This window comes from Macrotis lagotis, chromosome 1 (assembly GCF_037893015.1).
Source record: "Macrotis lagotis isolate mMagLag1 chromosome 1, bilby.v1.9.chrom.fasta, whole genome shotgun sequence".
In the NCBI taxonomy this organism is placed as follows: domain Eukaryota; kingdom Metazoa; phylum Chordata; class Mammalia; order Peramelemorphia; family Peramelidae; genus Macrotis; species Macrotis lagotis.
In genome coordinates this window covers 63,087,139-63,115,029 of record NC_133658.1, presented here as the reverse complement: position 1 = coordinate 63,115,029, position 27,891 = coordinate 63,087,139, and the positions used below count along the sequence as shown (strand labels likewise).

General features: G+C 49.8%; 2 protein-coding genes across 2 annotated transcripts in view; one reads left to right on the top strand and one right to left on the bottom strand.

Annotated features, from left to right (window-relative positions):
- The first annotated feature begins 1,714 nt into the window (after positions 1-1,714).
- HSD11B2 (hydroxysteroid 11-beta dehydrogenase 2) lies at positions 1,715-13,995 on the top strand. Its single transcript, XM_074202408.1, has 5 exons — positions 1,715-1,973; positions 10,602-10,814; positions 12,348-12,533; positions 12,629-12,766; positions 13,033-13,995. Exons 1-5 carry the CDS (start codon positions 1,715-1,717, stop codon positions 13,398-13,400), a joined length of 1,164 nt encoding a protein of 387 aa, XP_074058509.1. The 3' UTR covers positions 13,401-13,995.
- A 1,788-nt stretch (positions 13,996-15,783) lies between these two features.
- The window catches only part of ATP6V0D1 (ATPase H+ transporting V0 subunit d1), a 106,801-nt gene continuing 94,693 nt past the window's right edge, over positions 15,784-27,891 (bottom strand). Inside the window, exons 5-8 of the mRNA XM_074202415.1 lie at positions 17,790-17,867; positions 17,325-17,501; positions 16,912-16,989; positions 15,784-16,768 (exon numbers count right to left, since the gene is read on the bottom strand). Coding sequence (XP_074058516.1) covers positions 16,607-16,768; positions 16,912-16,989; positions 17,325-17,501; positions 17,790-17,867 — 495 coding nt within the window. The 3' untranslated portion in view covers positions 15,784-16,606. The remainder of the gene's footprint in view (positions 16,769-16,911; positions 16,990-17,324; positions 17,502-17,789; positions 17,868-27,891) is intronic.

The window sequence follows — 27,891 nt, the reverse complement described above, 5'->3', positions numbered from 1 at the left end:
AGTAGAAGGCACTTTAGGACACAGAGCATGGAATGTCAGAGCCAAAAGGGACCTTAGAGATAGCTTGTCCAGAGAATATAGAACACAAACCTGGAAGGGACAGCAAGACTTGTGGGGAGGTGTATGCTTTGGATGGATGTTTTTTAAGGGAGCAGAGATCCTGTTCTGACCAAAGGACTTTGCCTTTCTCCCTTTTTCCCCTGCATTGTCTTGATTCAAGGGGAGACACCAGGCCCAGGCTGGTCTTGGGTTGGCACTAGGCTCTGAGAAGATGCATGAGCTGGAAGTGTTTGGGCTCAGAATAGGGGCCATACCAGGACACAGTTCTGCTTCCCCTTAGGAGTCTTGGGGTGGGGCTGGTGTGATCAATTGTACTTTTGTGTATTAACTGTGTACAAGTAGGTGATGCTGTGGGTCATAAATGTGTTCTCATGTTGGTCTGTACCTGTATCTATGTAAAAAAAGAAATATGGAAGGGAAGAAGGAGACAGATGGGGGGTAGAGACAGAGACAGAGAGATAGAGACAGAAACGGAGGCAGGAGAGAACGAGACTGAGATGAGAAAAAAGTGACAGGGAGAGGAAGGAGAGAGAAGAGAAGGTGAGAGTGAGAGAAACAGTGAGAGAGAAAATGAGAGTAAGAGAGAGAAAGAGGGGACAGGAGAGAGTGAGAGGAAGAAGAGGACAGAGAGAGAGTGAGTAAGTAAGAGGAGAGACGGGCGAGAGAGAAAGAATGAGAGGGAAAGAGAGTAAGAGAGAAGAAAAGGAAGAGAGAGAGAGTGAGAGAGAGAGAGAGAGAGAGAGAGAGAGAGAGAGAGAGGAGAGAGAGAGAGAGAGAGAGAGAGAGAGAGAGAGAGAGTGAGGAGAGAGGAGAGACAAAGGAAAGAGAGGGAAAGTGAAAGAGGCTGGAGGAAAGAAGAAAGCCGGAGAGGCTAGGAAGGAGGCCGGGCACAGGGCTCGGCCGGAGGACAAGTTGGGGACGAGCGGCTGCAAGAGCCGAGGGAGCGAGCCCGGGCAGCGGCGGGGCGCGCGTGGGAGCGAGGGTGCGGGCCCCGCACTGGCGGGTGAAGGTCTGCGCGGCCCCCGGGAAGGGCGCGGGGAGCTCGGCGCCGGCTGCGCGCCGTCCAGCCGGGCCCCGGGGCGCCCCGCGTGCCGAGGGCGGCGGGGGCCGGAGCGCCAGGTGCCCGGGGGCGGGCAGGGCGCCGGGCGCGGCGCGGGGGGCGAGGGGGTCCGGGCAGGGCTCCGGGGCTCCGGGGCCGGGCCGGGCCGGCCAACTCCCGCACTCAACTTTGTTCCGGCTTCTTCGAAAGCCGAGCCGAGCCCCGCGGGCGGGGGCGGGGCGGGCGGGGGGCGGGGGGGCACCTGCCCGGGCCGGGCCCGCCCGCGGGGGCCGGGGGGAGGGGCGCGGCGGCCCGGGTGGGGGGTCGGGTGGCCCGGCCGCTCCGCCCCTCGGCCCCGCCCCCTCCGTCCTTCATAAAGCTCTGGGGGAGCGGGCGAGGGCGAGTGGAGAGAGGGAGAGCGCCCGCCGCCCGGCTGGAGCCCTCGGCCCGCGGTCCTCCTCCTCCTCCTCCTCCTCCTCCTCCTCCTCCTCCTCCTCCTCCTCTCTCCCCTCCTCCCCGACCCCCCCGGCCCCCGGCCCCCGGCCCCCAGCCCCCCGGCCCCCCAGCCCCCCGGGCCCCCAGCCCCCCGGCCCCCGGGCCCCCCGGCCCCAGGCCATGGAGCGCTGGCCCTACGGCTGCGCGTGGCTGCTGGTGGCCGGCCGGGCGCTGCTCCAGATGCTCCGCTCCGACCTGCGCCTGAGCCGCGCGCTGCTCGGGGCCCTGGCGCTGCTGGCCCTGCTGGACTGGCTGTGTCGCCGCCTGCTGCCCACGCTGCCCGGGGTGGCCGTGGTCGCCAGTGCCGGCTGGCTGGTGCTGTCCCGGCTCGCTCGGCGGCCCAGGCTGCCCGTGGCGGGGAAGGTGGTCTTCATCACTGGTGAGTGGGAGGCGGGGGAGCGGGTGTGGCACCGGGGGCACCGGGGGTCCCCCCTCCCCACCGGACCGGGCGACGCCCCCCCCCCCGGAGGGGCCTGAAGGAGCAGGGGAACCACTAACTCCTGGGGGGGGGGGGCTGGAGACAGTCTGCCGTTTTGCAAATCTGGAGTCAAAAGATCTGGATTCTAACCCTAAACTTTATTACTTTAGTAGATGTGAGCTTGGGCGAGGCAGCACAGTTCTTTGTGCCTCAGTTTCCGCATTTGTAAGATAAGGGGCTCAAATAGATGACTCCGGGGTTCTTTTCACTTCTGAAGACCAGGATCCGGATGCTTCCCCTAGAGCTCACCAGAGGTGCCCAAAGCCACTCCATCCAGTGCCCTTGGATCTCTTTGAATAAAATCCCTACTTGCAGAGGGCGAGCTAGACTGGATGGCGATTGGAGCTTTTTTAGTTAGAGAGCCTGTTGTCCAGTGGTGGGAGACTTGAGACACAGCGGGTGCCTTATGCTCTGGCCTACTGGGGTGATCGGTGGATGGGGTGGACTTTGAGGGTGAGGGTCTCATCTGAATCCCAGAGAGGAGGCAGTCCCTACCTTCAGAGTCTTGGTGGGCACGGTGCCCATCAAGAAGAATGGAGGTGGTGATGGGCTGCTCTCTGAATCAGAAGGTGGTGGCATGGAACTGTTTATTACTCCCAGGCTGACAGAAATGAAGGAAACTAGGAAAAACTAAATTAGTGGGAATTATACTGGAATTGGAGTCAAGCCTTTGCTGTTTACCACCTGTATGTAACCTTCAGCATCTCACTTCCCTTCACTGGGATTCAGTTTCCTCATTGTAAAACTAAAGGGTTGGCCTCTATGATTTCTGCTAGTTTGAATATACTATGAGCTCACAGGAGGAGCAGTTTGGATACTAAAACTAATGGACTCATTGTCTTATACTTAGCCATCTCCAGGCATTTCTGGAGTGGCATAAGTCTGTTAGATGTTGTCCTGAACAGAAACTTTTCCACTCAAGTTGGGACAGATGGACAGACAGACAGATTAAACTAGATATTTGGGGAGGAAATGTGAGATTTGTGTGTGAAAGCATCTGCCTGCATGTTATTATATAGCCCCTTCCCTGGGTATTTCTGGCCCTACAAGGACCTTGGACTCAAAGGGATCTTAGGACATAGAAATGTTATAGGATACAGCTGTGGATGACTTAGACTTCAGCTTGTCCAACCTCTTAATTCAATGATCTATGGGAAGAGAAATGGAAACAAGGGATCACCTCAAGATTTGAGTGAGTGTGAGGAGGGCTCCTGGTCTGAGGTTACGCCTCTCTAACATATGGGGCATGAATTCAAGCTGACCCCAGACAGTCAGAGTTGTACAAACTTCTTAGGTAGTGAAGTGGGAGGGAGAAGTAGAGGGCAAATCCAAGGTGAGGGAAGCAGAAGAATTAATGATGTCTTGGGACAGACCTCTCCTCCTTTCTCTGCTTTTGGATCAGAGAGTGAGAAAGCTGATGGCTCATGGGATTAGAACATCACAGATGAGGAAGGGAAATGACTTGCTCAGGGTCACTTGAATTTGTTGTAGAAGGTAGGATTCAAATGCAGGTTATCTGCCTTGAGATCTAAGGCTGCTTCTCAGTGTTTCTCCAGTCCTGCCTGGTGTCCCTACTTGAGGGGAGGTAGGAGAGCTAGCAGGACAGCTAAGGTTCTTAGTTGTCTCTGTGATACCTTCTCATGGGTGAGGGCTGAGGAGCAGTGGAGAGAGATGGGACAGGGATTTGTGTGAGAGAAGCAAGAATTGTATCTCAACCCCTAGGCCATCATGGACAGAGCCTGTGGCCAAGACTGGGCAGAGTCCCGGAAGGAGGTTGAGCAAGGGGCTCAGGTGCCTCCTAGACTCTGCTAAGCTGAGCTTCCTTTGTTTGGAGATGGGAATAAATCTATCAACAGAAAGGAAAGGGGAGGGTAGATACCAAAGAGGAAGGGAAGAGGGCCCAAGGGACTTTTCCTCTTCCTGTCAGACTGCCACTGACTCCCAGTGCCCGGGGTGATGAGGAAGACCATGGAGAACGAGCTCACAGTGTCCCCCATGTAGTCTCCTTGGCTAGTATGAGGGGCAAAGACGATGATAAAGGAGGGGGTTTCTCCACGTAGCCTCCCCAGGGCAAGGAGGCTACTGCTCCATCTAAGGTGCTGCCGGCTGCCCTCCTCTGCCTCCTAGATACTCTCTCCATTGACTCAATCCTGAGTGGGACAGGAATGACTTGCTCTGCTGTGAGGAGTGGAAGGGAGCCATGTGCTATAGTAGAAAGAGGAAAGAGCATTAGGCTTGCAGATGGATTCAAATTTGAATTCTCTGGAGAATGCATGGCTTCAATGAAAGACTTGTGTTGGATGAATTCTAAGGTTCATTCTATGCATAAATCCTATGATTCTGGGCATTCCCAGGAGTTAGGAGATTGGGTTGTAGCTGAGGGTTTTAGGAGGAAAGAAATATTTGATAAACTGAAAAGGAGTAGAATATGGAGAGGCCTGAAAGCCAGGCAAAGAGATACGAACTTTCTTTTAAGACAGACATTCTAGTCTTAAAATAGAATGTAAGCTTCTTGAGAGCAAGAACCATTATTATCTTTGCTTCTTCTGCATAGAACTTAGTGCCTCTGTGCATAGTAGACATTTAATAAATCTTTGGTAATTGAATGGAGATGAAGGAGAATATGCCCTGGAATAGCTGGGAGGGTAAGAGAGACTGGAGGCAGGGATGCTGGTAAGGACTCTAAGGGTGCCTTGCTTAGTAGAGGGGAGGCCTGTTGTAGAAAGACACATTTGGGAAAGATTTCTGTTGTCCCCTCTAAGTCAATATGAGCAGATGCTAGCAGCCTCTTCTGGGTGGTAGTAGGAAGGAATGAGTAAGGGGGAAGAGTCTGTCTACTTGTAAGGTCTTGGTGGACTGGGGGGGGGGTCCTAGGAGTTTGAGCAGAGATGTTACATCCAGAAACTGTCCTGAGTAGGGTTTCCAATTAAGATTAGCAACATGGGCAGAGAGAAGGGTGGCATGCCTGTTTCTAGTGATCTAACCCTGAGGGTGGAGTAGATGTGGACTGAGCTACCCTGATACTTAACAGCTTCCTTGGGGTACCTTCCTATAGGTCCAATCCTGCATCCAATTTTTACCAAAAAAAAAAACCACCCTCTCTCTCCCACCACTCTCCCCCCTTCTGAGAAGGTAAACAATTTGATTTCAGTTATACAAGCAAAACATATTTCTGTATTAACCATGTTGCAAAAGAAAACAGAAACAAAAGAAAATAATAAAAATAAAGTAGCAAAGAGGAGTATACATTTAATCTGCATTCAGGGTTCATCAGTTCTCTTTCTGGAGGTGCATAGCATTTTTCATCATGGGTTCTTTGAAACTGAGTCTTTCACAGCTGACCAGATTCTACTTTGAGAACCCTACTTCTGGGACTGGTAGCATAGTTTAAAAGTTTGTGCTTTTCCTCAAGTCCCCTTTGCTGTTACATTGCTCATAACTCAGTAGAGAGAGAACCTCTCCCTCAACTCCCAAACCAGATCCCCCTTTCTCTGGTCCAGATATTTCCCAGGTTATATGGCTTGGGAGGGGGGCATGATAAGGCTTTCCTTCCACCTCTCTTTCCCCTCCTGTGTGTGACTAACCTTGCCTCTGGACACCTGTCCCTCTAGAACCTGAAGGGATGTAGAATCGGGGCTGTAGAATCAGTAGATCTCATAATTGACATTGTGGATAATAATAGCTCTTCTTCACTGGGTTGCTGTGAGGAGGGTTGCACACCATTAAATTTCTCAGTGTGCCAGACTACTCTTTGAGATTCAGGGTTGAAGCATAGTTGATGATCTGCAACAGTGAAAAGAATTTTCCCAGTGGGAATTCCTTAGACCAAGGACTTTGTTGTCCAAAGAAAGATCTATAGAAGTAGAGCATTTAAGAGAGAAGGCCCAGCAGACCTGGGAGAGCCGTAGGCCTCTGGAAACTTATCTGATCTTTTACAGAACCTGGGGATACAGAAGGGAGAACCCTACCCCCCATCCTTTTCACACAATTTCCTTTTAAGTCAGTGGGAAACAAGGAGCTCAGATGACTCTTTGTTGTTGTTCAGTCATGAATCTCATTTGGGGTTTTCTAGGCAAAGATACTGGTGGTTTGGCATTTCCTTTTCCAGCTCATTTTACAGATGAGGAAACAAAGGCAAGTAGGATTAAGTGACTTTCTTAAGATCATCCAGTAAGTGACTGAGGTCAGATTTGAACTCAGGAGGATGTGTCTTCGTGATTCCAGATCCCATGAGCTATCTTTGCCACCTAACTGCCCCCAGGGGGCTCTGGCCATCTCCTAGTTTCTGGCTGACTCCATGGTTTCTAGTTGGTGATATTAGAGACAGGTTCCTAAGTGTCAAAACTGAGGGAATGTAGGCTTCAGGGAGAACAGGAGAGCCTTGGAAAATGGGGATTCTGGAGTACTGTGACCCACATGGGAAGAGTTCCCTGGCCCAGTATCTGGGTAGTCAGTCCCCTGGCCATGCTTTGGACCTCAGTTCCCATTTATGACCAAAATGAAGGGGTTGAACTGGATGTTTCTAAAGGTCCTTTCCACTGATTCCCTCCCTGCTCTAAGATTCTGCTTGTGTCTTCTTTGGCTGGACACCTTCCCTTATCCCAGCTTCTGCATGAGATCAGTGACTAGAGACTCCTTCCCTGAGCTTGGTAACGCCTCCCAATTCTAAAGGTGAAGTGGAAGCTGGCCAGCTCTTCCCCAATCTTCCAGGAACTCTCTTTTACAGTCTCAGTTGTACATCAAAGAATCAGCCAGGCCCACAAATATCAGGTAAGGACATATTAGGTGCCAGCTGCCCCCTTTGCTCAGCCAAATGAACCAGAGATTAGGGCTTGGGAAGACTTTTGTTTGAGGAGTGAGGTCATGAGCTAGGGGGCGTCATGGATGCCGCTGGTCCAATTTCCCCCTTTGGGAAGGAGGGCCTGACTACCAGGGAAGGGAGAGTGGGCTCCTCTGAGGGAGTGTATTCTATACCCATCCTTTTCCCTCTGTCTCTCACCTTGGATAGTCTTTCTCAGATACATAGATACACACATGCTCACTTCTACCTGGATATCTGGGCAGAAGCAAGTGGATGGGGACCCTTCGGCTTGTGTGCACAAAGACACTTGGAGATCGGAGGGTGCTGTGGAAAGAGCTCTGGACTGGCAGTCAGGGGTTCTACTTACTATGTGACAAGTATCTTTAAAATGAGGAATGTGTTCTAGATTCCAGAACTATGTTCCTATGATACCCACGTGTCTAGTGTACAGATAGTGCCATCCTGCAACACGTGTCTGACCGTGGTAAAACTTGCCCAGAAATGAGCCCAACCCAGCCACCATGGCCACAGATACCATGCCAACATATGACCTGCGAGTCAGGCGCGTCCGGACACCGGGACTATCTTCATGTGCACGTGGACAGAGGAGGTGTGGGTACCAAGCTGTACAGAATCTCGGACCCCAGGGGCCCTCCCCGGGCACACACACAGCCCCCCCCCACTATGCATAAGCGCGCGTGCGTTTGCGCGCACACAGAGTGGGGCCACAAGGACCGCAGGTTCCCAGGGGGGCGGGGATCGCCAGCGGGGCCCCAGACAAAGCTCTGGGTAACCCTCAGCCTGGCTTTGTTCTCCCGAGGTAACGGGAGGGGGCGGGGCCGGGAGCCAGACGGAGCCTGGTAGGGAGGAGGGGCCAGACTGGGGTGGCGGGAGGCAGAGAGGGGCGGGCCTGCGAGGGCCAAGTCGGGAGTGGGGTCAAGGCTGAAAGGTTTCAGCCCAGCCAGACAAGGAACGGGGGGCGGGCCGGGTCACCCTCTCAGAAACCCAGGTGGGACGGAGACTCCCCCCACGCCAGCCCCAAACTCCGGGGGCCAGTTCCAAGAACAGCACACATTCCTTTCAGAGGTCTAGAGAGCCCCCCCATACACACACGTCCATCTTCACTGCCCCCCTTCTCTTTTCTCTCCCCTCCTCTCCCTTCCTCCTTCCTCCTCTTCCTTGCTGGCTGTCCTTGCGCCTTCTTTCCCCTCCCTCCCTTCCTCTATTCCGGCCAAATCCCGAGCTGGACATCGGCCCAGAGAGGCCCCTTAGGACTCAGCCGGGACCAGCTGGACCAGAGTAGGGAACCAGAGAGCAGGCCCAAGACCCAAGCTTTCACCTCAGCCCTGGGGAGGAGAGGTTAGAGGCTGCTGCTAGGGAGTACGGAGTGCGGAGAAGGGATCGAATGGTGCCTTGAAAGCATTCAGAGAATTTGCCTAAGGGCAGGAGATTTAAAGACCATCTCAGGTCCATCCACCTCAACTTAGGGGTGGAAATCGAGGCAGGCTCTGCGAAGTGCCCTGTCCAGGGGCACGCCGACTGATGGGCTGTTTGCAGAGTGGAGCTTCAAGTCCAGCTCTTCTGCTGTTTTCTTTGCTTTTCCAAGAGGATCCATGATAACTTGGGTCCTCTGACTCCATGGTAGAATAACTCTGGCTGAGGTGGTGAATGTACGAGGGAGACAGGGGGCACAGGGGCCGAAAAGGTAGGTTGGGGAAGCTTAAAGGCGAAGCTGAGGTCATTAGACTTTATCCTGTAGACAACGGGGAGCCACAGGAAGGTTTTGAACGGGATTCCTGTGCATTAGGAAGATTCAGCAAGGATTTAGGAAGCATCTTTATTTCCAGTCATTGTCTCGGTGCTGGGCTGGGAAAGGAGGGAAGACACTGGGAGAATAATTTGGCAGCTTGTTCTGGATACATCCGAACAGGACCAATTGGGGAGCAATTACCTAAGTTCAGCCCAAAGGTAATAAGTCTGAAGTAGGGTCTAGCCCTTGGTGGGGGCGTAAGTGTGTGTTTGTGTTTGTGTGTGTGTGTGTGTGTGTGTGTGTGTGTGTCTACTGAGATAAATGTATGTGTGTTGTTGAATTGTGTGGTGTAACCAGAGGCCCTTGGGTGCTCCAGCCACACCAAGTTTGACCAGGTTTTGTTTGGATTTTATACCTGATCAGACTATTCTTGGTACCAGAATGGACTCATTTGGGGAGGGGGATGGAAGGCTACCCAGTGGGGACCTGGAGGAGTAGGTACTCCTTTGGTCGGGAACCATGGAGAGTGCTATGGGGAAGGGCCTGGTGATTTGGGGGCAACACAGTGACTCCTGGAGTCCCCACTCTAGTCTCCTCCTTCCCTGACCTTGGGCATGAAGGTGAGGAAGATGTAGGGGAGGGCAGAGAGTGGCACATGGCACACATGGTCCTCATTCTTTCCTTGGCTCTTGGAAAAGCCTTGGTTTGCATGGAAGAGCCCAGTCAATCACTTGTTGACTTGATAGAAAGTGCTTTCCCTTCTCCTCACCAAGATGTCTTCCTCCCTACTTCCTGCTCTGCCCATTGACCCCTGCTTAAGGTGAAGGAGAGGAATTCATAATGTGCAGATCTCCTTTGATATAGGGGAAAAGGGAAAGAGGACTGGACTGGTTCTGGTGGGAAGACATTTCCTGCAGACAGTGTTGGATACTGGGAGAAGGGAAAGGGAACCACACTGGCTCTGGCGGGCAGACCATTTCCTGTGGACAGTGTTAAATATGAGCACTGAGTTGGAAATCAGATATAGGGGATTCTAGTACCAGCATAGACAATTTCTCTTCCTTGTGACTCAATTTCCTCATCTGTAAAATAAGGCCCAGATGTTCTCTAAGATCCCTTCCAGCTTGTACTTGCTATTGGGTTAACAAAAAGACCTCATTAAGTATCTGGTATGTCAGACACTAGGCTGGGCACTGGGTAATAATGACCACAAAAAAGTCTCTCGTCAGTGAAGTGACTTGCGCAGCATCACACAGTGAGTGTGATATTAACTCAGGTCTTCCTAACTCCTGGCCTGGCACTCTACCCAATGGAACACCAGCTGTCAATATGTTCAGAGATACATAAGTAAACATTAAAAAAAACAAACTTTGATGGAGGTAGGGGAGGTAAGTGGCCCTGGAGTGCAGCCTTGAGTAAGCTCAGGTGAGGACAGAGGGCAATAACCACGCAGGTCATGTAGGGTGGAGACAGAATGCCATATACAGGGAATAGCCAGGAGGAGCAGGGGAAGGAATGGTGTGGCTTTAAATGCCAGGGAATCTGACATTTTATTTTCAAGCTGATGAGTCTCTGAAGCAGCGTTGGTGACATGGTCACATCCATGCTTTAAAAATTTCAGTTCAGTAGTTGTGGGAGTTGAGAATGAGGCTCAGTGGATAGAGTCCTGAAGATCTGAGTTCAAGTTCAGCCTCAGACACATTAGCTATGTAATCCTGGGCAAGTCACGTCACTGTTGTCTGCCTCAATTTCTCTATATGTAAAATGGAGATAAAAGTAGCTCTTATCTCAGGATGGTGTGACTATCAAATGAAATGTTGGCAAAGCACTTTACAAAGCTCTATCTTTTACTTTGTGGAAGATGGATGGGGGCCAGCAGATGCTGGAGGCATATGTTCTCCACGAACTAGACAAACCCAGAATGCCAGAGGCTGCTGGTTCAGCCTCATTGGCTAATAATTCCTTCCATTCCCTGCAGGCTGTGACTCTGGTTTCGGGAAGGAGACAGCTAAAAGGCTAGATGCTATGGGCTTCACTGTGTTGGCTACAGTACTGGAACCAGAAGGCAAAGGGGCTCAAGAGCTTCGGGCTTCTTGCTCCTCCCGCCTGACCCTATTGCAGATGGATCTGACCAAACCTGGGGACATCACCCGAGCCCTGGAGCTCACCAAGGCCCAAACCACCAACTCTGGTCAGTCTTCCTTTATTGATCTTGGGAGAAAAGAAAATGGTGGGGTTTGGGAGTGGGGTTATCAGGGGAGGGGGAATAGTTCAGGCTTAATCAGGGGATACTGAACCAATCAATCACCCATTATTCATTAAATATCTACTATGGGTTGGGTTCCTGTGTTCAGTCAGAGGGATTCAAATACAACAGTGAGACATTCCTTGCCTACAAAGAGGTTACATTTTCCATGGGGATGGGGTACACATGTTCACAGATGAAGTAAATGAAGTATAGATACAAAATAAATGCAAAGTGATTGAGGGGGGAGGGTACCCACAACTAAAGCAGTTAGGGAATAACTTGAATAACTTTAACTCAGTCTTGAAAGGAATTATGGGTTCCAGGAATTGGAGGGAAAGAGGGAAAACATTTCAGGAATGGAAAAAAAATCTTTGCAAAGGATTGGAAGGAAGTTGAAGAGCAAATAGACTAATTTGACAAAAATATAGAGTCTGAAGGGGAGTAACAAAGAGTCTCTTCCAAAAGTCTTAGTGTAGCTTTAGGCTCTTAAACCTTAAAACTGTCCTAAGACTTTAAGGACACCCATAGTAATCTTGTGAAGGACTTTAAATGTCAAAGTGAAGGAGTTTATGTCTGATCCTAGAGTTAATGGAGAAACATGGAAGATTCTTGAGCAAGAACATGAGATGATGGTCAGATTTGAATTGTAGAATTATTAATTTGATAGCCATGTGGAGGTTGAGCTGGAAAGTTCGGAAACCAGGTGAACTCTCTCCACTTAGGAAGGTCAGCAGTTGTTGTATGACTGTTGGTCTGGGGACCCCAAGGATTCTGAACCCTCCAAACATTCTGTGTGTTCCCTATCACTTAGTAAATTAATGCTGAGTATGGAATCCTGGAGGCTCTGTTTAGTCTATCTACCTGAACTAGATGGTTGTAATGTGACTAGAGGGAAGGGACCAGAATTCAGAGATGCTGAGAAGGCAGAGTAAACAGCACGGGACAATTGTTTGGATATGGGGTGTGAGAGGGAATGGAAGAGAGCAGGGAAGTCACGAACCTAGGTGACTGCAAGATTAGTAGTGGGGGGCAGCTAGTTGGCACACTGGATAGAGCACTGGGCAGCCTTGGAGTCACAAGGAACTGAGTTCAAATCCGGCCTCAATCACTTGATAATTACCTAGCTGTGTGGCCTTGGGCAAGTCACTTTAACCCCACTGCCTTGCAGAAACACCAACCAAAAAAGAATAGTGAAAAAGAGAAGTGAATGGGTTTGAGGGGAAGCAAAGAATTCTGTTTCCAAGAATGCATGCATGAATGTGTAGCTCAGGAGAGTTGGAGAGTCATAATCATTAAATTAATAGTAGTGTAGATATGATCACCAAGAGAACAGAGTGTGCGGGTGCACCTGTGATCGAGTGAGGATGAAGGGGGTCAGCTCCAGGTGGGGAAAGGCTGAGGCTGGGAAGCAGGAGGAGCTGAGATGGGGGAGGGATGTAGGCCGGCCCGGTGGTGACCCTCTCTCCTCCGGGCCAGGACTTTGGGGACTCGTGAACAACGCGGGCTACAACGACATAGTGGCTGACGTGGAGCTGTCCCCGGTGGCCACCTTCCGCAGCTTAATGGAGATCAACTTCTTCGGGGCTCTGGAGCTGACCAAGGGGCTGCTGCCGCTGCTCCGTCGCTCCCGGGGCCGCATTGTCACCGTGGGCAGCCCAGCAGGTGAGGGCGGGTCACCCGAACTGGAGGGGGGTGGGGAAGGAAGCTGGACCCTCCCCAGAAGCTCAGGACGGTGCGCGCCCCTGCCTTCCCTCTAGGAGACATGCCCTATCCTTGCCTGGCCGCCTATGGGACCTCCAAGGCCGCGATGGCTTTGCTCATGGACACCTTCCGCAGCGAGCTCCTCCCCTGGGGGGTGAAGGTCAGCATCATCCAGCCCGGCTGCTTCAAGACAGGTGAGGATGCCCAGACCCGGAGGGGGAGGGGCGGGCGGGGCCTGGGCTTGCAGAGTGGGAGGGCAGGGCAGGTGGGCTGGGGTGGAGTCTGAGAGATCTAGGGGACCCGGGATGGGGTAGGGAGCTGGGGACATCCCCCTCCTCCTTCAGAGCCAGGGAAACCGAGGCCCCGGGCGGCATTGCTTGCTAGGGCCGGAGCCCAGCTGGCTCTGGGCGGGTGGAGGTGGGGCGCCGTGGGGTCCCAACCCCTGCTGCGGCTCCTGCAGCGCCCATGGAGGACCCCGGCCTGTGGGAGCAGCGGAAGCGGCTGCTGGTGGCCAGCCTGCCCGGGGAGCTGCTGCAGGCCTACGGAGAGGACTACATCGAGCACACCCACGGCCAGTTTCTGCGCACCCTGCGCCTGGCCGTGCCCGACCTGAGCCCCGTGGTGGAGGCCATCACCGACGCGCTGCTGGCAGCCCGGCCCCACCGCCGCTACTACACGGGCCGGGGCCTGGCCCTCATGTACTTCATTCACTACTACCTGCCCGAGGGGCTCCGCCGCCGCTTCCTGCAGGAGTTCTTTATCAACCACCCCCTGCCCCGGGCCCTGCGGCCCCCGGCCCCGAACCAGACCCAGGCCACGTCCCAGTGAACAGGGCCCTGAGGCCTGGACCCGCTTTGGGCATCCCCTGCCCAGGACTCAGTGGGGGACAAATGAAAGCGCTCCGGACTGAGAGCCAGAAGATCTGGGCGTCCTGGAGTGACTTCGGGCACATCGTTTCCCCCCTCCAAGCCTTTTCCTTCTAACAAAGGCGACGGTTTGCATTACATGATCTCGAAGGTCCCTTCCCACTCTCCATCCTTTGATCTCCTGACTCAGCGGGTGGGCATGGCCCAGGGAAAATCCAGATGTTGCCTTGTCATCCGCTGAGTGGGCCCTTCCACATCAGTGGTGTCTCTAGAGCCTTCTTCCCTCCAAAGCCCTCAGAAGAACTGCCGGAGGGGGAGGAGGGAGGATGGGGTCCCTCCTTCCCCTGAAGGGCTGAGCCCGGTAAAATTTCAATGAAAGGAATGTTTCCCAACTTATTGGGATCTGAAGGGTTAATTCCAACTACATCTTGGCTGGATCAAGAATTTGAATTCTCCCTTAGAGCTGCAGGCTCGGCTGTCTCCTCTATGCCACCCCCATCAACTGATCGTCACTTTTAAGATACATAAATAAACTGGAATTTTTATTTCTCCTATACATGGAGTACATTTTCTTCCTTCCTTTCTTTTTCTTCCCCCTTGTGGCAATCAGGGTTTGACTTACCCAGGATCACAGTTAGTACCTGTCTCAGTCTGGATTTGAACTCAAATCCTCCTGACTTCAGGGCCAGTGTTCTATCCACTACACCAACTAAATGTTTCCAGGGTCCATTTTAGATGCTGGTGTCCTGGCAAGGGTTATGAGGATGACACTGATGGGGTGTAGCTGGGCCTGAAAAAGGTCAGGCCACTGATGGTCACTAGTGGTTGCATCAGTGACTGGGAGATGTCGCTATGTTTGCTAGACTGTAATCTGCAGAAAGGGAAGGATTTTCCCATCTCCCCATCTCCCCTAGCACAGAGACTTCATCCCAAAACCTTCAGCAAAACTTGTCACTTTGGGGGATAAGCCTCTTCTGAACTTGGCCAGGACTATGCTGTGAGAAGACTGCCGGCCCTTCTGGTGGCATCTGCCTGGGCTCACCCTCTTCTGGGCCAGCCTTCTACAATACAGATTAGATAGTGAAGAAAGATGTCATCAGAAGGCAATGCAGACTTTATTTTTAACAGATCTGCCCAGACTGGGGGCCTGACCCCTACCCTAGCTTCATCCATTTGTACAAATGGTTAAGAAAACTCTCTCCACTTAGGAAGGTCAGCAGTCATTGTATGACTGTTGGTCTGGGGACCCCAAGGATTCCAGACCCTCCAAACATCCTGTGTGTTCCCTATCACTTAGTGAATTAATGCCAAGTATGGAATCCTGGAGGCTCTATTTATTCCATCTAAGTATAATTGGAGGGGCGGCTAGGTGGCGTAGTGGATAAAGCACCGGCTTTGGAGTCAGGAGCACCTGGGTTCAAATCCGGTCTCAGACACTTAATAATTACCTAGCTGTGTGGCCTTGGGCAAGCCACTTAATCCCATTTGCCTTGCAAAAACCTAAGTATAATTGGGTGCACCTGATGCCTGTGCTCTAGGAAAGGTTGACATGGCAGGTGTCATGGGGCACTGGTAATGGCTGCCTGGAGTTGTCCAGTACTGGTTTGGATGATCCTGTATTAAGAGTGTCGTGGACAGGTGTAGGTGACACATAGGGGCATGGGAGTGTGAGGGAAGAAAAGGAGCACCAGCACCAGCCTGTTGATCTTGCTCAAGGGCCTGCTTCTGTTCCATCCAGAATGTGGATGGTTCCCTGTCAGGTGCCCAGCAGGGTCCTTTGGGGGAGGGCTTTGTGCCCGGCCCTATGCCAGGTGAAGTGTTTTCAGGGTGGGGAGGACAAAGCCAGACTGACAGGTCTTTCCTGTCTCTACCTCCTAGTAGGGGAGGTGCCAGGGACTGACAGCCCTGGCCCTCACCTGCCCCCCAGGCCAAAGGCAGGGCCTGACCCCTGTCCCTAGCTCACAGCTTCCTGATTTAGGCACAAGAGATGAGCAGTAGCTTTGAGACAACCACAACCATGAAATGGTCCTGGCTCTGGGCAACTGTGTATGGGGGATAAAATATGATGGTAGATAAGGGACCTTCATCTTGGACTAGTTTGAGTAAGGAGGGACAGAGGCTTCTTCAGGGGGAGATGCCCTTCCCTGCTTGATATTCCATGATGGCTCAGAAGCCTTCAGAATAGAGGCTAGAGTGCCTCACAGGATATCTCACATCCTCAGGCCAAGGACCATGATGGAGGAAAGCATACATGCTTCAGGCAGGTCGTTGAGCAGTCTAAGCTTAAAGAGTGTGGACCAGATCTGGTGGTATTCATGTTAGGAGAAAAGAATAAGACAGTGGGCTCACAGAATGGGCAGCTTTATTGTTAGGAGAAACACGCAAACTCAGGGTGAGCTGGAGAGAAGAGACACCCCATTCATGGAGGAGGGCCTGTACAGCCCTGCCTTCTGTACCAAAGCCTCCTGGCTGAGGGTGGTAAGGAAAGGCTCCTTAGTTTCCAGAGCCCGAGCCCTGGTTCGTGCTGGTGGGGAAGGCCTGCATATGTGTGCATATAGTGTGTCTGGGTGGGGAGGATTCTGCAGGGTACCCCCCTGCCTCTAATACCTACAGATCACTTTTCCACTGGGGAGAGGGCCCTGGGGTAGCTGAGAGGAAGGGGGCTGGCAGGAGTCAGGTGAGTCAAGCTGACTTTCCTTAAGGAGGGAGGAGGAGAGGGGATCAAAGTGACTGCATGCTTTTCTCAGATGCCTTTAACAGCTGTAAACATCAGGACAGGGACACCCCTATATTCCTCTCTTAGGGCAGGGGTTTTAACACAGAAATTACAGAGGCTACTTGTTGGGGGGGGTTGGGGCTCAGTTCTGACACCAGGATCTCAGAACCCTACCACTCCAGCCCTGACAGCTCTAGAAGACAAAGTCCAGGGTGAGGGGGGGGGGGAAAGGAAGGGGGAGCCCTGCTCCATTAGCATGAAGTGCATATGGAATAGGCCAAAAGAGTGACTGTGTTCCAAATATACACATACCTAGTACCAAGGGCTCCCAAGGACCCCTATACACATGGAGTCCCACTGTCCTTCCCCAGGGGGCCTCATGTAATTGTGGCCAAAGGAGAGTAATCAGGGGATCAGCAGAGAGAGAGAGAGAGAGAGAGAGAGAGAGTGAGCTAGAAGATGGGGATGTAGTTGTCGATCTTGGCCCGGTGGCGCTGGGCGATACACTCTGCAATCCATACAATGTTACGGCACTCTTGCTCCTTGAGCTTCACGAAGGCATAGAAGACGCCAAAGTGGAACTGGTTGAGGAAGGCCAGCTTGTTGAGTTTTACCTGCCAGAGCAAAGGGGGCAAATGTTAGTCTAGGGTGCCCTGGCCATGGCAGATGCTCACAAGAACAACAGAGGCTCTGAATTCAAATGGAAATCTAGCCCTGGGTGAGTACCTTCCCATTTAAGTCAAGAAAATGGTTTTACCTCATGCTCAAAGAATCGGTCCTCCAAAGTCTTATCTCCAGGATTACTGCCAGCCCCTTCAAAGAGCAGTTTATATTCCTAGAAGGAAATAACGGGGGTAATGCTGAGACTGAAAATCACAGTGGGTGTGGTCCTGAGGAGGGGAAGGTGTGAGGGTAATAGAGAGGGAGTGACAGGTTACAAGGTAGGAAAGAGCAAAGTGACAGAGATCATTCCAGTGAAGGCCAAAGCAGGACCTTGGGGAGGTCCTAGGCATTTGAATGATAGGGCCCAAAGGAATATGATGACAAGAAGGGGAGAAAAGGAAAGAGGATGAAACAAGAAGGGACTTCACTTTTTTTAGGGTGGATGGGGAGAAGGAGGTGGGGCCCCTGGTCTTGGTGGAAATTAGCTGCTCCCTCATTCCCACTCACTGGGTAGTAGTCAGCCACAGTCTTGACCTGTTCATAGTCATCAGCTCGAGCCAGCTGGGCCAGGCCCTCAGGGTAGAGCTTCCCACAATGTGGGAACAGCTTGGCCCGGTCCTCCTTGGAGAGCTCAGTGCCAAAGGAGTTGATGGTGATGATGAAGGCTCTGCGGTCAGCCTCAAACTGCATCAATAAACAGACAATGGGGGTGAGGGTGGAATGGTAGACTCATGAGCACCAGACCAGACTGCTCTGGGGAATCTGGTCTGTCTCCTAAGGTGGGGCTAGACAGACACCCTTACCACCCTTCCCTGTGGGATGATTACTTCAGGAGTGGCGTTAGGGGAAAGGGGATGGTGGAAAGCAAGGTTCAGGTATTGAGGCTTCCTGTTGGCCACAGAATGGGAACTTACATAGATTGAAGCGAATGGTGGAAAGAGTGACTAGAAGGAGGGAGTGGGAGGCACTTACCTCCAGGATAGGACACATAGCATCTGCAGTGGTGCCCCCCAGCAAAGCACAGAACTTGTAGAAAGACTCTAGGTAGGCCTAGAAACAGAACATTGGGGGACAGATTAGCTGATCATTCTCTTCCTTTCTTGGTCTTCCCATTTCTACAGGCCAGTCCTACATACAGCAATACAGTTTAGCCCTTCTGGCTATGCTCAGGACATCTGGGTAGCAACCTTCCTCTTCAAATCCATGTCTTCCTTCTCAGTGGTCAACTCTGGGCTGCCAGCTCTGGTGAAGCAGCAGAATACTCTGACAATCCCCCCCCCCCCCATTATGGCTCTGTTGTGACCTTGGACATCACTTGATCTGGGCCTGTTTTTCCATCTGAAAAATGAGAGAAGGGGCGAGTTGGACTGTTACATAATCTTTAGGGATTCCTTCCATCTCTAAAACTTCAGGCCTCCTTCCTGGTCTTTCATCCAGCCAGACTCAGCAGAGGGGGCTGTGCCTGGTGAAGGTGCTCCTTTATGCCAGGCTGCTGCTGGGGCTGGGTATCAACTGTTTCCTGAAGCCAAGGGCTCTCTATTCTCATCACTCAATTTCCACAGAGCTTTGGTCTTATTGCTGGTACAGTGTTCTGATATAACACGGACTTGTGAAGGAGAGAGGGAATCAGCCCAAAGACCTGGGTTGCAGTGTCAGAATGACTGTGTGGGAGATTATGAGGACATGGGAAAATCCTAGAAAGCATCTGTCCCATCTGAGGTTCTCGGTTTCCTGTATACTTTGGCCTTACCCTCTGTTGCTCTCTTACCATATCCTACTCTTGCAATGCCCCTCTCTCCCCTTGAGTTAGGAAGGACTCCAGAGTTCATCCGGTACTACAATCCTTTTAGAAATGAGAAGACAGCCCAAGAGACTGAGGCCCACAGTCTGAAGCAACATTAGCAGTCATTGAATTCACCACCCTGAGGTCCTACAATGCTAAACCTCAGTTGATGGGGGACTTCACACCACAGAAACCAGTCATCCCATGAGGGGACATTATTCTCATTATGCAGAAGAAAAAAACTGAGGCTGCATTATACTATTCTGTCTACTCAAAATAACACCCCAACTTCCCTTCACCCTCTCCACTCTGATTGCTTGCTGTTTTCCAGTCAGATGCTGAGCTTCTTTCAAAGTCAGCGGGAAAGGTGGGTAGAGGGACTCACTCACCCAAGTGAAAACGATTCTTTAGAGATCTTAGGAAAGGCAGGGAAAAGGGCCTTCAGCAGTGTAGACCCCACAATGAAAAGTGATAAATGGAAGAAGCAGTGGCTGACTTTTCCTACTCTTGAAGGACCTGGTGCCACCAGGCATAGCCTTAAGGATGGATCTTGGTGAAGATAGCCTAGACTGAGCATGGCTGAGCAGGCTGCTCATCCCCCCCCCCCCCCCCCAATAGGCAGGGGAATGCTCCTGAATGATTACTTATTGGCCTGAAAGCAGATAACTATGGCAATGCCCAGGTCCTGGGGTAATCTGTTAATAAAAACTTGTTCTCTCCTGGTTGGTTCTCTTCCTCCCCTCTCTGACCATGTTCTCAGTCTCCCTTGCTAGATTTCCAGCCAGGTCATGCCAGTCAACCATGGGGATTAATCCATGGTTCCTGCTAGCCTCTCTTCTCCTTTCCTGCTATACTATTTCCCTTGGTGATCTTATCTGCTCACATGGATCCAATTATCACCTCTCTCCATATGATGCCTGAACTGTTTGTAAAGGAAACTGAGGAAGTCAGGGTTCAGTGACTTGTCCATAGTCAGCCAGTTAGTATCTATGAACTGAGATTCCCTAACTTCTCTCCTGACCTGTGGTTTTACCTTTTTTCTGCCTATTAGACTGAATATCTCATGCATGTCCCACACTGAGCTCATCTTTTGTCCCCTTGACTCTTCCCTTCCTAACTACTGTGTTGTTACTGTTGAAGGTACTACCATCTTCCCAACCACCCAGGCTGCCCTCTTTGTGCCCTGCTTCTCTCTCACCCCACATCTTCTGAATCCACATATCAGCCAAGGCCAGGCCTGCCACCTGGATGCCATCCTGGACTCTTTTCTCTCACTTCACAGACCCAGTCAATGGCCAACCTTCCAAACATCTCTCTTTCATCCCTCCTTTTTCTCCTGACTTTGTCTGCCACCACTCTGGTGCAGGTCTTCATTGCTGTGGGTCAACCTCAACCTCTATGTGGTCCCCCCCGCCCAAGTCTCTCCTCACTCCAGTCCATCTTCCACTGAGCTAGCAAATGAATCTTCCTAAAACAAAGAAATAACCAAGTCCCTACTTTAATCAATCAATCAATCAATCAATCAATTCTGCTCCTTCGAGGTTCAGATGTAAAATGCTCCTCCATTCAAAGTCCTTCATAAGCTAACCCCTTTTCATTTCCTCATTTGACACTACTGACACAGTGCTCCTAGATGTTTTTGGATGAGATGCTCTTTCTCTCTCAAACTTCTGGGCATTGCTCTGGCTTTCCCTTTTGCCTGGAATTATTTCCTTCCTCATTTGTGCCACCTAGTTTCCTTGGCGCTACCGTGAAAGCCCCATGTTCTACAAGAAGCCTTTTCCCCAGCCCTCTTCATCTTAATGCCTGATGAACAATTGCCCATGTGGGTCTCCCTGGATCTGGGCCTAATCCTGATACTGGCCACCTGCTGAATTGTCCTAAAAGCAGCGACCTAGGTAACCTTTCCTGACCATGTCAGCCTGGGCTCCTCCTCCTCTAGGCCAAAGCAGGGGCCCTTCCTTAGGTTTTTCCACTCTCTTCCCACATCATGTTTTCTCTCTGGGCAAGCCTTTTTTCATCCTCAGGCATACCGGTTCTCCCATTCACTTCTCCTACCACCACTGAAGGACACTCCTTATAGGTTTCTGATCTCCAAACTACAGGAATACAGTCACTTGAACTTCAATACTGAAATCATTCTGTGGGAGTATTCTCTTCAAAGGAAGAGATGACTGCAACTAATCTATGACTTTCCAGACATTTGTCTATGTTTTTTCTATAAACCTTCCATTCCAGTTCACTACACTGCAGGTCTTCTCCTAAATTTCTTAGCATTATGTGTTTAAATAAGTCAGGTTAGAGTTGTATCAATTGCATACCATATATTTTATTTTTATTTTCTTCTAACTTGGTAGTAAATAATGTTTTTATTGTTATGTTTTGTTTTTGCATTGAGTAAATTTTCCTCTTTTATCCCCCTCCTCTTCCCTTCAAAAGAGTTATCCCTTATAACAAAGAGTTTTTTAAAAAGAAAAGTAGAAAAAAAATCAGTAAAACTGATCAATATATATTTTTAAAGATTTTATTTATCTTGAGTTTTACAATTTTTCACCTAATCTTACTTTCCCAGCCCACAGAAGGCAATCTGTCAGTTTTTACATTGTTTCTATGGTTTGTATGTTTCCAAATTGAATGTGATGAGAGAGAAATCATATCCTTAAGGAAGAAACATAAAGTATAAGAGATAGCAGGATCAGACAATAAGATATCAGTTTTTTTCCCCTAAATTGAAGGTAATAGTCCTTGGTCTTTGTTCAAACTCCACAATTGTTTCTCTGGATAGAGTTGGTATTCTCCCTTGCAGACAGCCCCCAATTGTCCCTGATGGTTGAACTGGTGGAATGAGCAAGTCCATCAAGGTTGATCATCACCCCCATGTTGCTGTTAGGGTGTACAGTGTTTTTCTGGTTCTGCTCATCTCACTCAGTATCAGTTCATGCAAATCTCTCCAGGCTTCCCTGAATTCCTGTCCCTCCTGGTTTCTAATAGAACCACAAAAAGTTATCAATATGTTGAAAAAGGTGATAATTTGTGCAATGATGCATACCTATGGACCACCCTCTACCTCAAACAAAGGAGTATGGGGAGGAGGGGTTTTCTTTACCTTTTTTTGTAGCCAAGCTTCTTTTTTGGAACTCTTTAATGTTCATTTTTGTTTAGTGGTAGCTGTTTTATCTGTTTACATTGTTATTGTCATTGGGTATGTTTTTGTGGCTCTGTTTAGTTCCCTTTGCATCAGTTCATGTAAAATCTTTCCTTGCCTTTCTGTACAATATTTGTTATTTCTTATAGCACATTAATATTCCATGATTTTCTTGTGCTACAATTTGTTTAGCCAGATCCACATGATGGACCTCTTGGTAGAGGCCTAAGTAGACCACTATTTCCAGTTCCCTGCAACCACAAAAAGTGCTGTTATCAATATTGTGATGTATATGGAACTTTTCTTTTTTTTTCTTATCAGTTCTTTTTCAAAGTCTTTTTTTGAGCTCATCCACAGTCTGAGCCCATTTTCTATTTCTCTTGGAGGTTTGGATATGGAAGCTTCGATTTTGTCATCATCTGAGTATGTGTTTTGATCTTCCATAGGTATGAAGTAATTCTCTATGGTCAGATCATTCTTTTTCTGTTGTTTACTCATTTCCTCAATGCAAGACTAATTTACAGCACTTTCCAAGGCTTTGGGGGTTGCTTTTTTGGGGGGACAGCCCACTGGGACCTTTATTCCTCCAAGGTCTTATGCTCTCTAGCCTGTGCTTTGATATGTAGATGACCACAGCACTGCCCTCTGCCCTGAGGCTATAAGGCAGGATCCAGCTATCTTAAGGAAGCCCAAACTGCAACTGGGGTCTGAGTGGAGGCAAACAGAAGAGTTCTACCCCAGGGAGAGCAGAGAAATCTCTGCAGACTTCCCTTACCATCTCTGGGGGTGCAGGATGCTTTCTCCCGATTCTCGCTGCAGGTTCTGCGGCAGGTGCTCCTCACTCCACACTCACCCAGGTGCAGCAGAGTTCTCTCCCCACCCCTTCAGGCTGTTGCAGGTGATCTCTGGGCTGGGCTGCGCAGTGGCTTTTTTTCCAACCTCCAGTCCTGATGAAACACACCTTTCCCATGGAACTTCTAAGTTATCTTGGACTGGGAAAATGTATCACTCAGTCTTTCTGTGGTTTCTGCCCCGCTAAATTTTTGCCAGAGCCATCCTTTGCTTTTTGGGGGCTTGGGGGGGTCTGAGTTGTCAGGGAATGCTGCCCTCACACTGCCATCTTGGCTCTGCCCCGCTCCTTATCAGTTCTAGTATTGGTTTTGATCCTTTCTCTACTACATCAAGGCTTCGTAGTTCTGAGACAACTGATTGGGAAACGCATTCATTCGGACAACCAGCTGCTTCCCACCTCTTCTCACGTAGTCAGTTTCCATTTTGGTTATGTCACTGGGTCTCCCAAAGAATGGCCAGCACTTCCAAACATTCTTCTTGACACAGACGGTGAGGATATATGAATATGTAGCTCGCAGCCTTTGTCTCACATTCTAGGATCCTAAGCAGCATATTCCAGTGTTTGGTGGGTCATCCTTCTTAATACCCATCTTTGACCTAAAGTCACTAAGAATCAAAGTAGACAGTTACTTATTTTGGAAAGTGTTAACAAGATTTTCTTCATAGAATTTATCCCTTCATTCTCTGCAATGGATGATGATGCAGAAGCTAAAGTAGTCTTCATGGCCCTCTTTGCAATGTTCTCTTTATGAAATGTCTTGGGATTCATAATAAAGTCCAATCTACTCTCCAGATCTTCCCTATAGCTTCTAGTTTATGGTGAGGTCAATATTAACAGGATTCAGTTTCTCCAACAAAACAATGATTCAGTCTCACACAGTTAAGAGTGGCTGAAAATTGCAGATTTTGGCCCTCTCTGATCCTTTCCCTAATTATTATTAAAGGGATCACAGAATATTAAAGGCTATATTTAGTTCTTTTCTGTGTCATGGATATTACAGCAAAATAATTCTTTCCTTAGTGCTGAGCTTCTCCTTACTTAGCTAATTTCAGCCTTGGAGAGCAAAATCTGTTGCTGGGACTGCTGTGGCATGATAAAATCTACCATAGTTTATGTGCCACTCATAGCCTTCAAGACCTCAGAATCATCTTTATACTATGAGGGAAGAACGAGACTTTTGTGGCAATATGGAATCTAGAGAGACACACAGTAAGAATAGGGGGCTACTTCTTCCTAAGGAATTTGAAGGGATTCCCAGATGGGTCTCAGATCAAGGGGGTATAGGAAGGTGAAAGCAGAACAATCTCTGGCTCAGGCATGGATCTTAAAAGAAAAGGTGGCCTGGAATTCGCTGCATTGTTTCATTTGTCCACAATTCAACTACCCTGGGAATTGCTGATATAATTTTAAATTTCTGTAAACCCATCAGTTCTGAACTACAGGAACACTCAAAACTAATCCCTAACCTCATCTGTTCAAAGAATTTAAAGCTGGAAGGGACCTTAGTAATTAGTTCCTCCCAAAGTGAGGAAACTGAGCTTCTGGGGTTAAGTCACTTGACTCTGGTCACAAATCTCAAAACTAGGATGGAAGCCAAACCTCTTGCCTCTTTCCATCATACTATGTTGCCTCTAAACTAGGGTAACCATCAAGTCCATCCCCTCCCATCTTAGGAGATTAGGAAACAGAGGTCCAGGAAAGTGTCCTAAGACAACAGTACTGGGACTCAAACCCAGATCCTTTACTTAAAAATGCATTGCTATTTTCCTTCTGTTGTCATGCTGTACAGTTTCCCTGAGCAGCTTCAATGAAGACTGGCCCTGCCTCTGAATCAAGAAGGTTACCAGAGTAGAAGCCTGGTACAACTGGCTCCAAGCAGTAATACAGCCTCTTCTAAAATATCTGACGAAAAAGCCATTTCCCTTTCTCAACCAGCCAGAGAGTAGGAAACTGTCCCCCACCTCAGCCCCATCACATCACATACATCACAGGCCAAATTGTCAGCTCCATTTTTGCTGAAGGATCATTATTGCCAGGGTGGATGTAAGAAGCACATCATGTGGGCTGGATATTTTGGGGCCACCAGCAGGAACAAACCACTTCTCACTGGACAAATTGGATTGCCAACCACACAGGGAAGAGTGATGAAAGGCAAAGAAGTGGAGGGGGTAAGGGAGGGAGAGGGAAGGCAACAACCGAGTACTGTAAATCTAGCCCTCTTTAGAAGGGCTGGCAGCCCCTCTTGTCACTGACTCCTGAGAGAAGCAAACTTTAGAAGGATCTGGTCATTCCATCAAACCCTGAATTTCTGCAAAGAACTTAGGCTGTTTGGTTTGAGCCTCCTCGTGCCAGGTAAGCACTGAGGAGAAGCAGCAGACCCAGATCAAATCTGTATCCTATGCTGTGTCTGCATCTCACAAACTCAGATGAAACCTATAGTCAGGTTTACACTCCTCCACCAAAGGGGCACCTGATACCACATTCATCAATGCTTTAGCACTATTATGGGATGATTAAAGCCAATGATTGCTTCTTTCTAAGAAAAATAATGGAATGTGAAGCATGAATCTGGGGCCAGAAATTCCAGAATTTTTGTATTAGAAGGAACTTCAAGGATTTGGTTCAAACTGGATCTGAAGAGGAATCCCTTCTTCAACATTCCTGACAAGTGAATTGCTCCCCAGGATCCACCAGAAGACCTCTGAGAGTTAGTTAATGAGAGGTTTGGCTACTCTAGGATGGTTGCCCTTTGTAGTCATGGCAAGGAACAGGGTAGGGCCCTACAAGTTGTCTCAGATCCTTGCTTCTTTCCTGCCCTGTGACCTATGACTTAGGTCAGTGGCATACACATACCATGCATGTGCCCTCCTGCCTGGGACATCCAGGGAACACAAGAGGTTAGTTACCAGGCCCAAACTGGTAATGGGGTCAGGGTTAGTGGTGGTGGTATAGAGAACATGGCAGAAGAGCAAGGAAATTCTTTTCTCTGAAGAGATACATCCTGAACCCTGCAGAACAACTGCATCAATCAGACAGCCACGACCATAGCCAGGGAACCTATGGAAGAAAGTGTTGAGGTAGAGCAGCAAAAACCTAGTTGGGAGTCATCTCAAAGAGTCAGGTCATTTTGACTGCAAAATCAATTTGGCCAACAGAGGAAAAATATTGAGGCTAGGCTAGTTGGCAATGGGGAGAGTGGAGGAGAGAATAAAGAGCCAAAGTCTCATAGGATTTAGAGCTGGTAAGAATCTTAAGAGGTAATTTAGGCCTGCTCCTTCATTTGGAAGAAAAAGAAATTAAAACCCAGGAAGGAAATGATGTTCCCAAAGTCATCCAAGTTGAATGCTGTAGTTCTAGAATTCTGACTTTCAGTTCTTTTTACATTTTAAAAAATTTTTAAAACTACTGTCTAATTGTTAGTGTCCTGGTAGGAACCTTTCAAAGTTCAAGATGACCTGGGAAGTCTGAAGTGGTAGGTACTGCATACTCAGGACCTGGCAGGATCTCGGGCTCAGATGTAAGGCCAAGCTTCTCTGACTTCCTTTTTGTAGATGAACTAGGACTTCAGCACAGCCTTCTTGATCTACCCCTGTGTCAAACACAGATTCCTAACTCGTTCCTCCTCTCTAGTACAGAGAGATGCCCCTGGTCTCACTAGATAGTGCCTTGGAAGCAGGGTTACTGCAGGCTTGGCACAAGCCACCTGTCTACACACCTGAAGAGCCTTCCCAAACACAAGGGTGTCCAGATATGCCAGGGGCCTGACCACAGTCTCTCAGTCTTACTGCTAACTTAGTTCAGGGCTGGAGTTTCTTGTTTCTTATTTGTTCGGGTGAAATTGCCAGCCCACAGCCCATCCTCTGTCTCCTCTAACTCAACAGTTTGATCAAGAAGCTGTTCTGGAGTGGGGGATACAGGTTGGTGTTCGTCATCTTGGAATAAATGGAAGGAAGACCTCAAGGCTAAGCACTGTATCTGAGGTGCCTAGTCTGCTGGGAATAAGTCACAGAATGACTAAGGCTCCCCCTACCCCTGCCCCCAAATTTCTTGGAATTCTGAAAGGCCCAGTTGGCTGCTCAAAGCCCATGTCAGCTGCCTGCAATTCCCATTCATTATAGGGCAGGAGGGCCCAGCTAATCTCCCCATCTGTGGCCACTGGGATGGGGATAGAGCCAAGCAGGCAGGCATCCCTGGCATCAGCCCCTCAGGGCCTTTATGTTTACAATCAATCCTGTGAGCCAGAGAGGGCTTGGGTTAGTGCTTTCTTTCTCCCCACCCCCTGAGGGCAGAATGAGCTGAGTACTCCAGCTTGAACCAGTCTGGGTAAGGACTGCAGGGTGTAGGCTAGAGTGGGGAAAGAAGAGAGTGTGCTCATAGGTTCAGCCCAATCCAGGGGCAGAGATGTTGTAGCTGGGCCAGCCAGGGCCTGGTGCAGTCACTTGGTGGGGGAAGATTGGGGATGGCAAGAGTAAGGATAGATGTTTAACCTGTTAGTTCAGCTCTCCCTAAGGACATTGAGCTAGACCTTCATGGAGTCAACTCGGGTCAGGACTGAAGTAGTGTTGGGGGAAGGGGGGGGGTGGACACCATCAGGCCCAGTTGGTCTTAAGGAAAAGCACTGGTACAAAGCAAATGGACTCAGAGTTAGGAGGCCCAGGTTCAAGTCCCAGCTCAGGCCACTTATTTATTTGAATGAAATATGTAATTTCCCTCTTAGGGTCTAAAAACAAGGGGCCTGGGTTGAATGGCCTTTAAGACATTTTGGAGCTCTACAAAGGAAAATCTAGCAAGAGCAAGGAAAGGTGCCCACCACGAAGAAACAGCTCTGTGGAAATCAGCTGATTCCCCATCCCCAGGAAGTCTGGCAGCTCCTATCAGGGAAGAGTTCCCTCTCAATTCTCTGGGCTTGCAAGAAGAGTTTGGAAAGGCTGCTGTGGGAGTTCCCTTCCTATCATCACAGACATAGGTACTTGAGAAAAGAGTTCCCTGAGTGAATTCTGGAGGCCCTAGGTTTTTACCCAGCTGGGGTCTACTGCCTCCTGAGAGCTGTGGGTGGGGGAAGAAGTGGGTGAGGAAGGCAAGAAGAGAAAGAAGGCCTCAGCAAATGGAACCAAGCACTAACGGTGGGGCGGGGTCTGCAGGAGGTGAAGCATCCAGCTGGCAGTGGAGACTGGCAAGGAGATGTTCTTCATGTTAATAAAATCAGCAGATGGCTCCCCTGGTGCCTGAGGTTGGCCTACTGAGTCAGCAGGGGTCATTCCCCCATCCTAACAGCTTGCCATTAGTGTTCTGT

What these genes read in the sequence shown, in the direction of transcription:
- HSD11B2 (XM_074202408.1), top strand. Translation starts at nt 1,715, where the DNA reads ATGGAGCGCTGGCCCTACGGCTGCGCGTGGCTGCTGGTGGCCGGCCGG. An exon ending in GAAGGTGGTCTTCATCACTG is followed by an intron (nt 1,974 to 10,601) that starts GTGAGTGGGAGG and finishes CATTCCCTGCAG; the next exon opens with GCTGTGACTCTGGTTTCGGG. An exon ending in CACCGTGGGCAGCCCAGCAG is followed by an intron (nt 12,534 to 12,628) that starts GTGAGGGCGGGT and finishes CCTTCCCTCTAG; the next exon opens with GAGACATGCCCTATCCTTGC.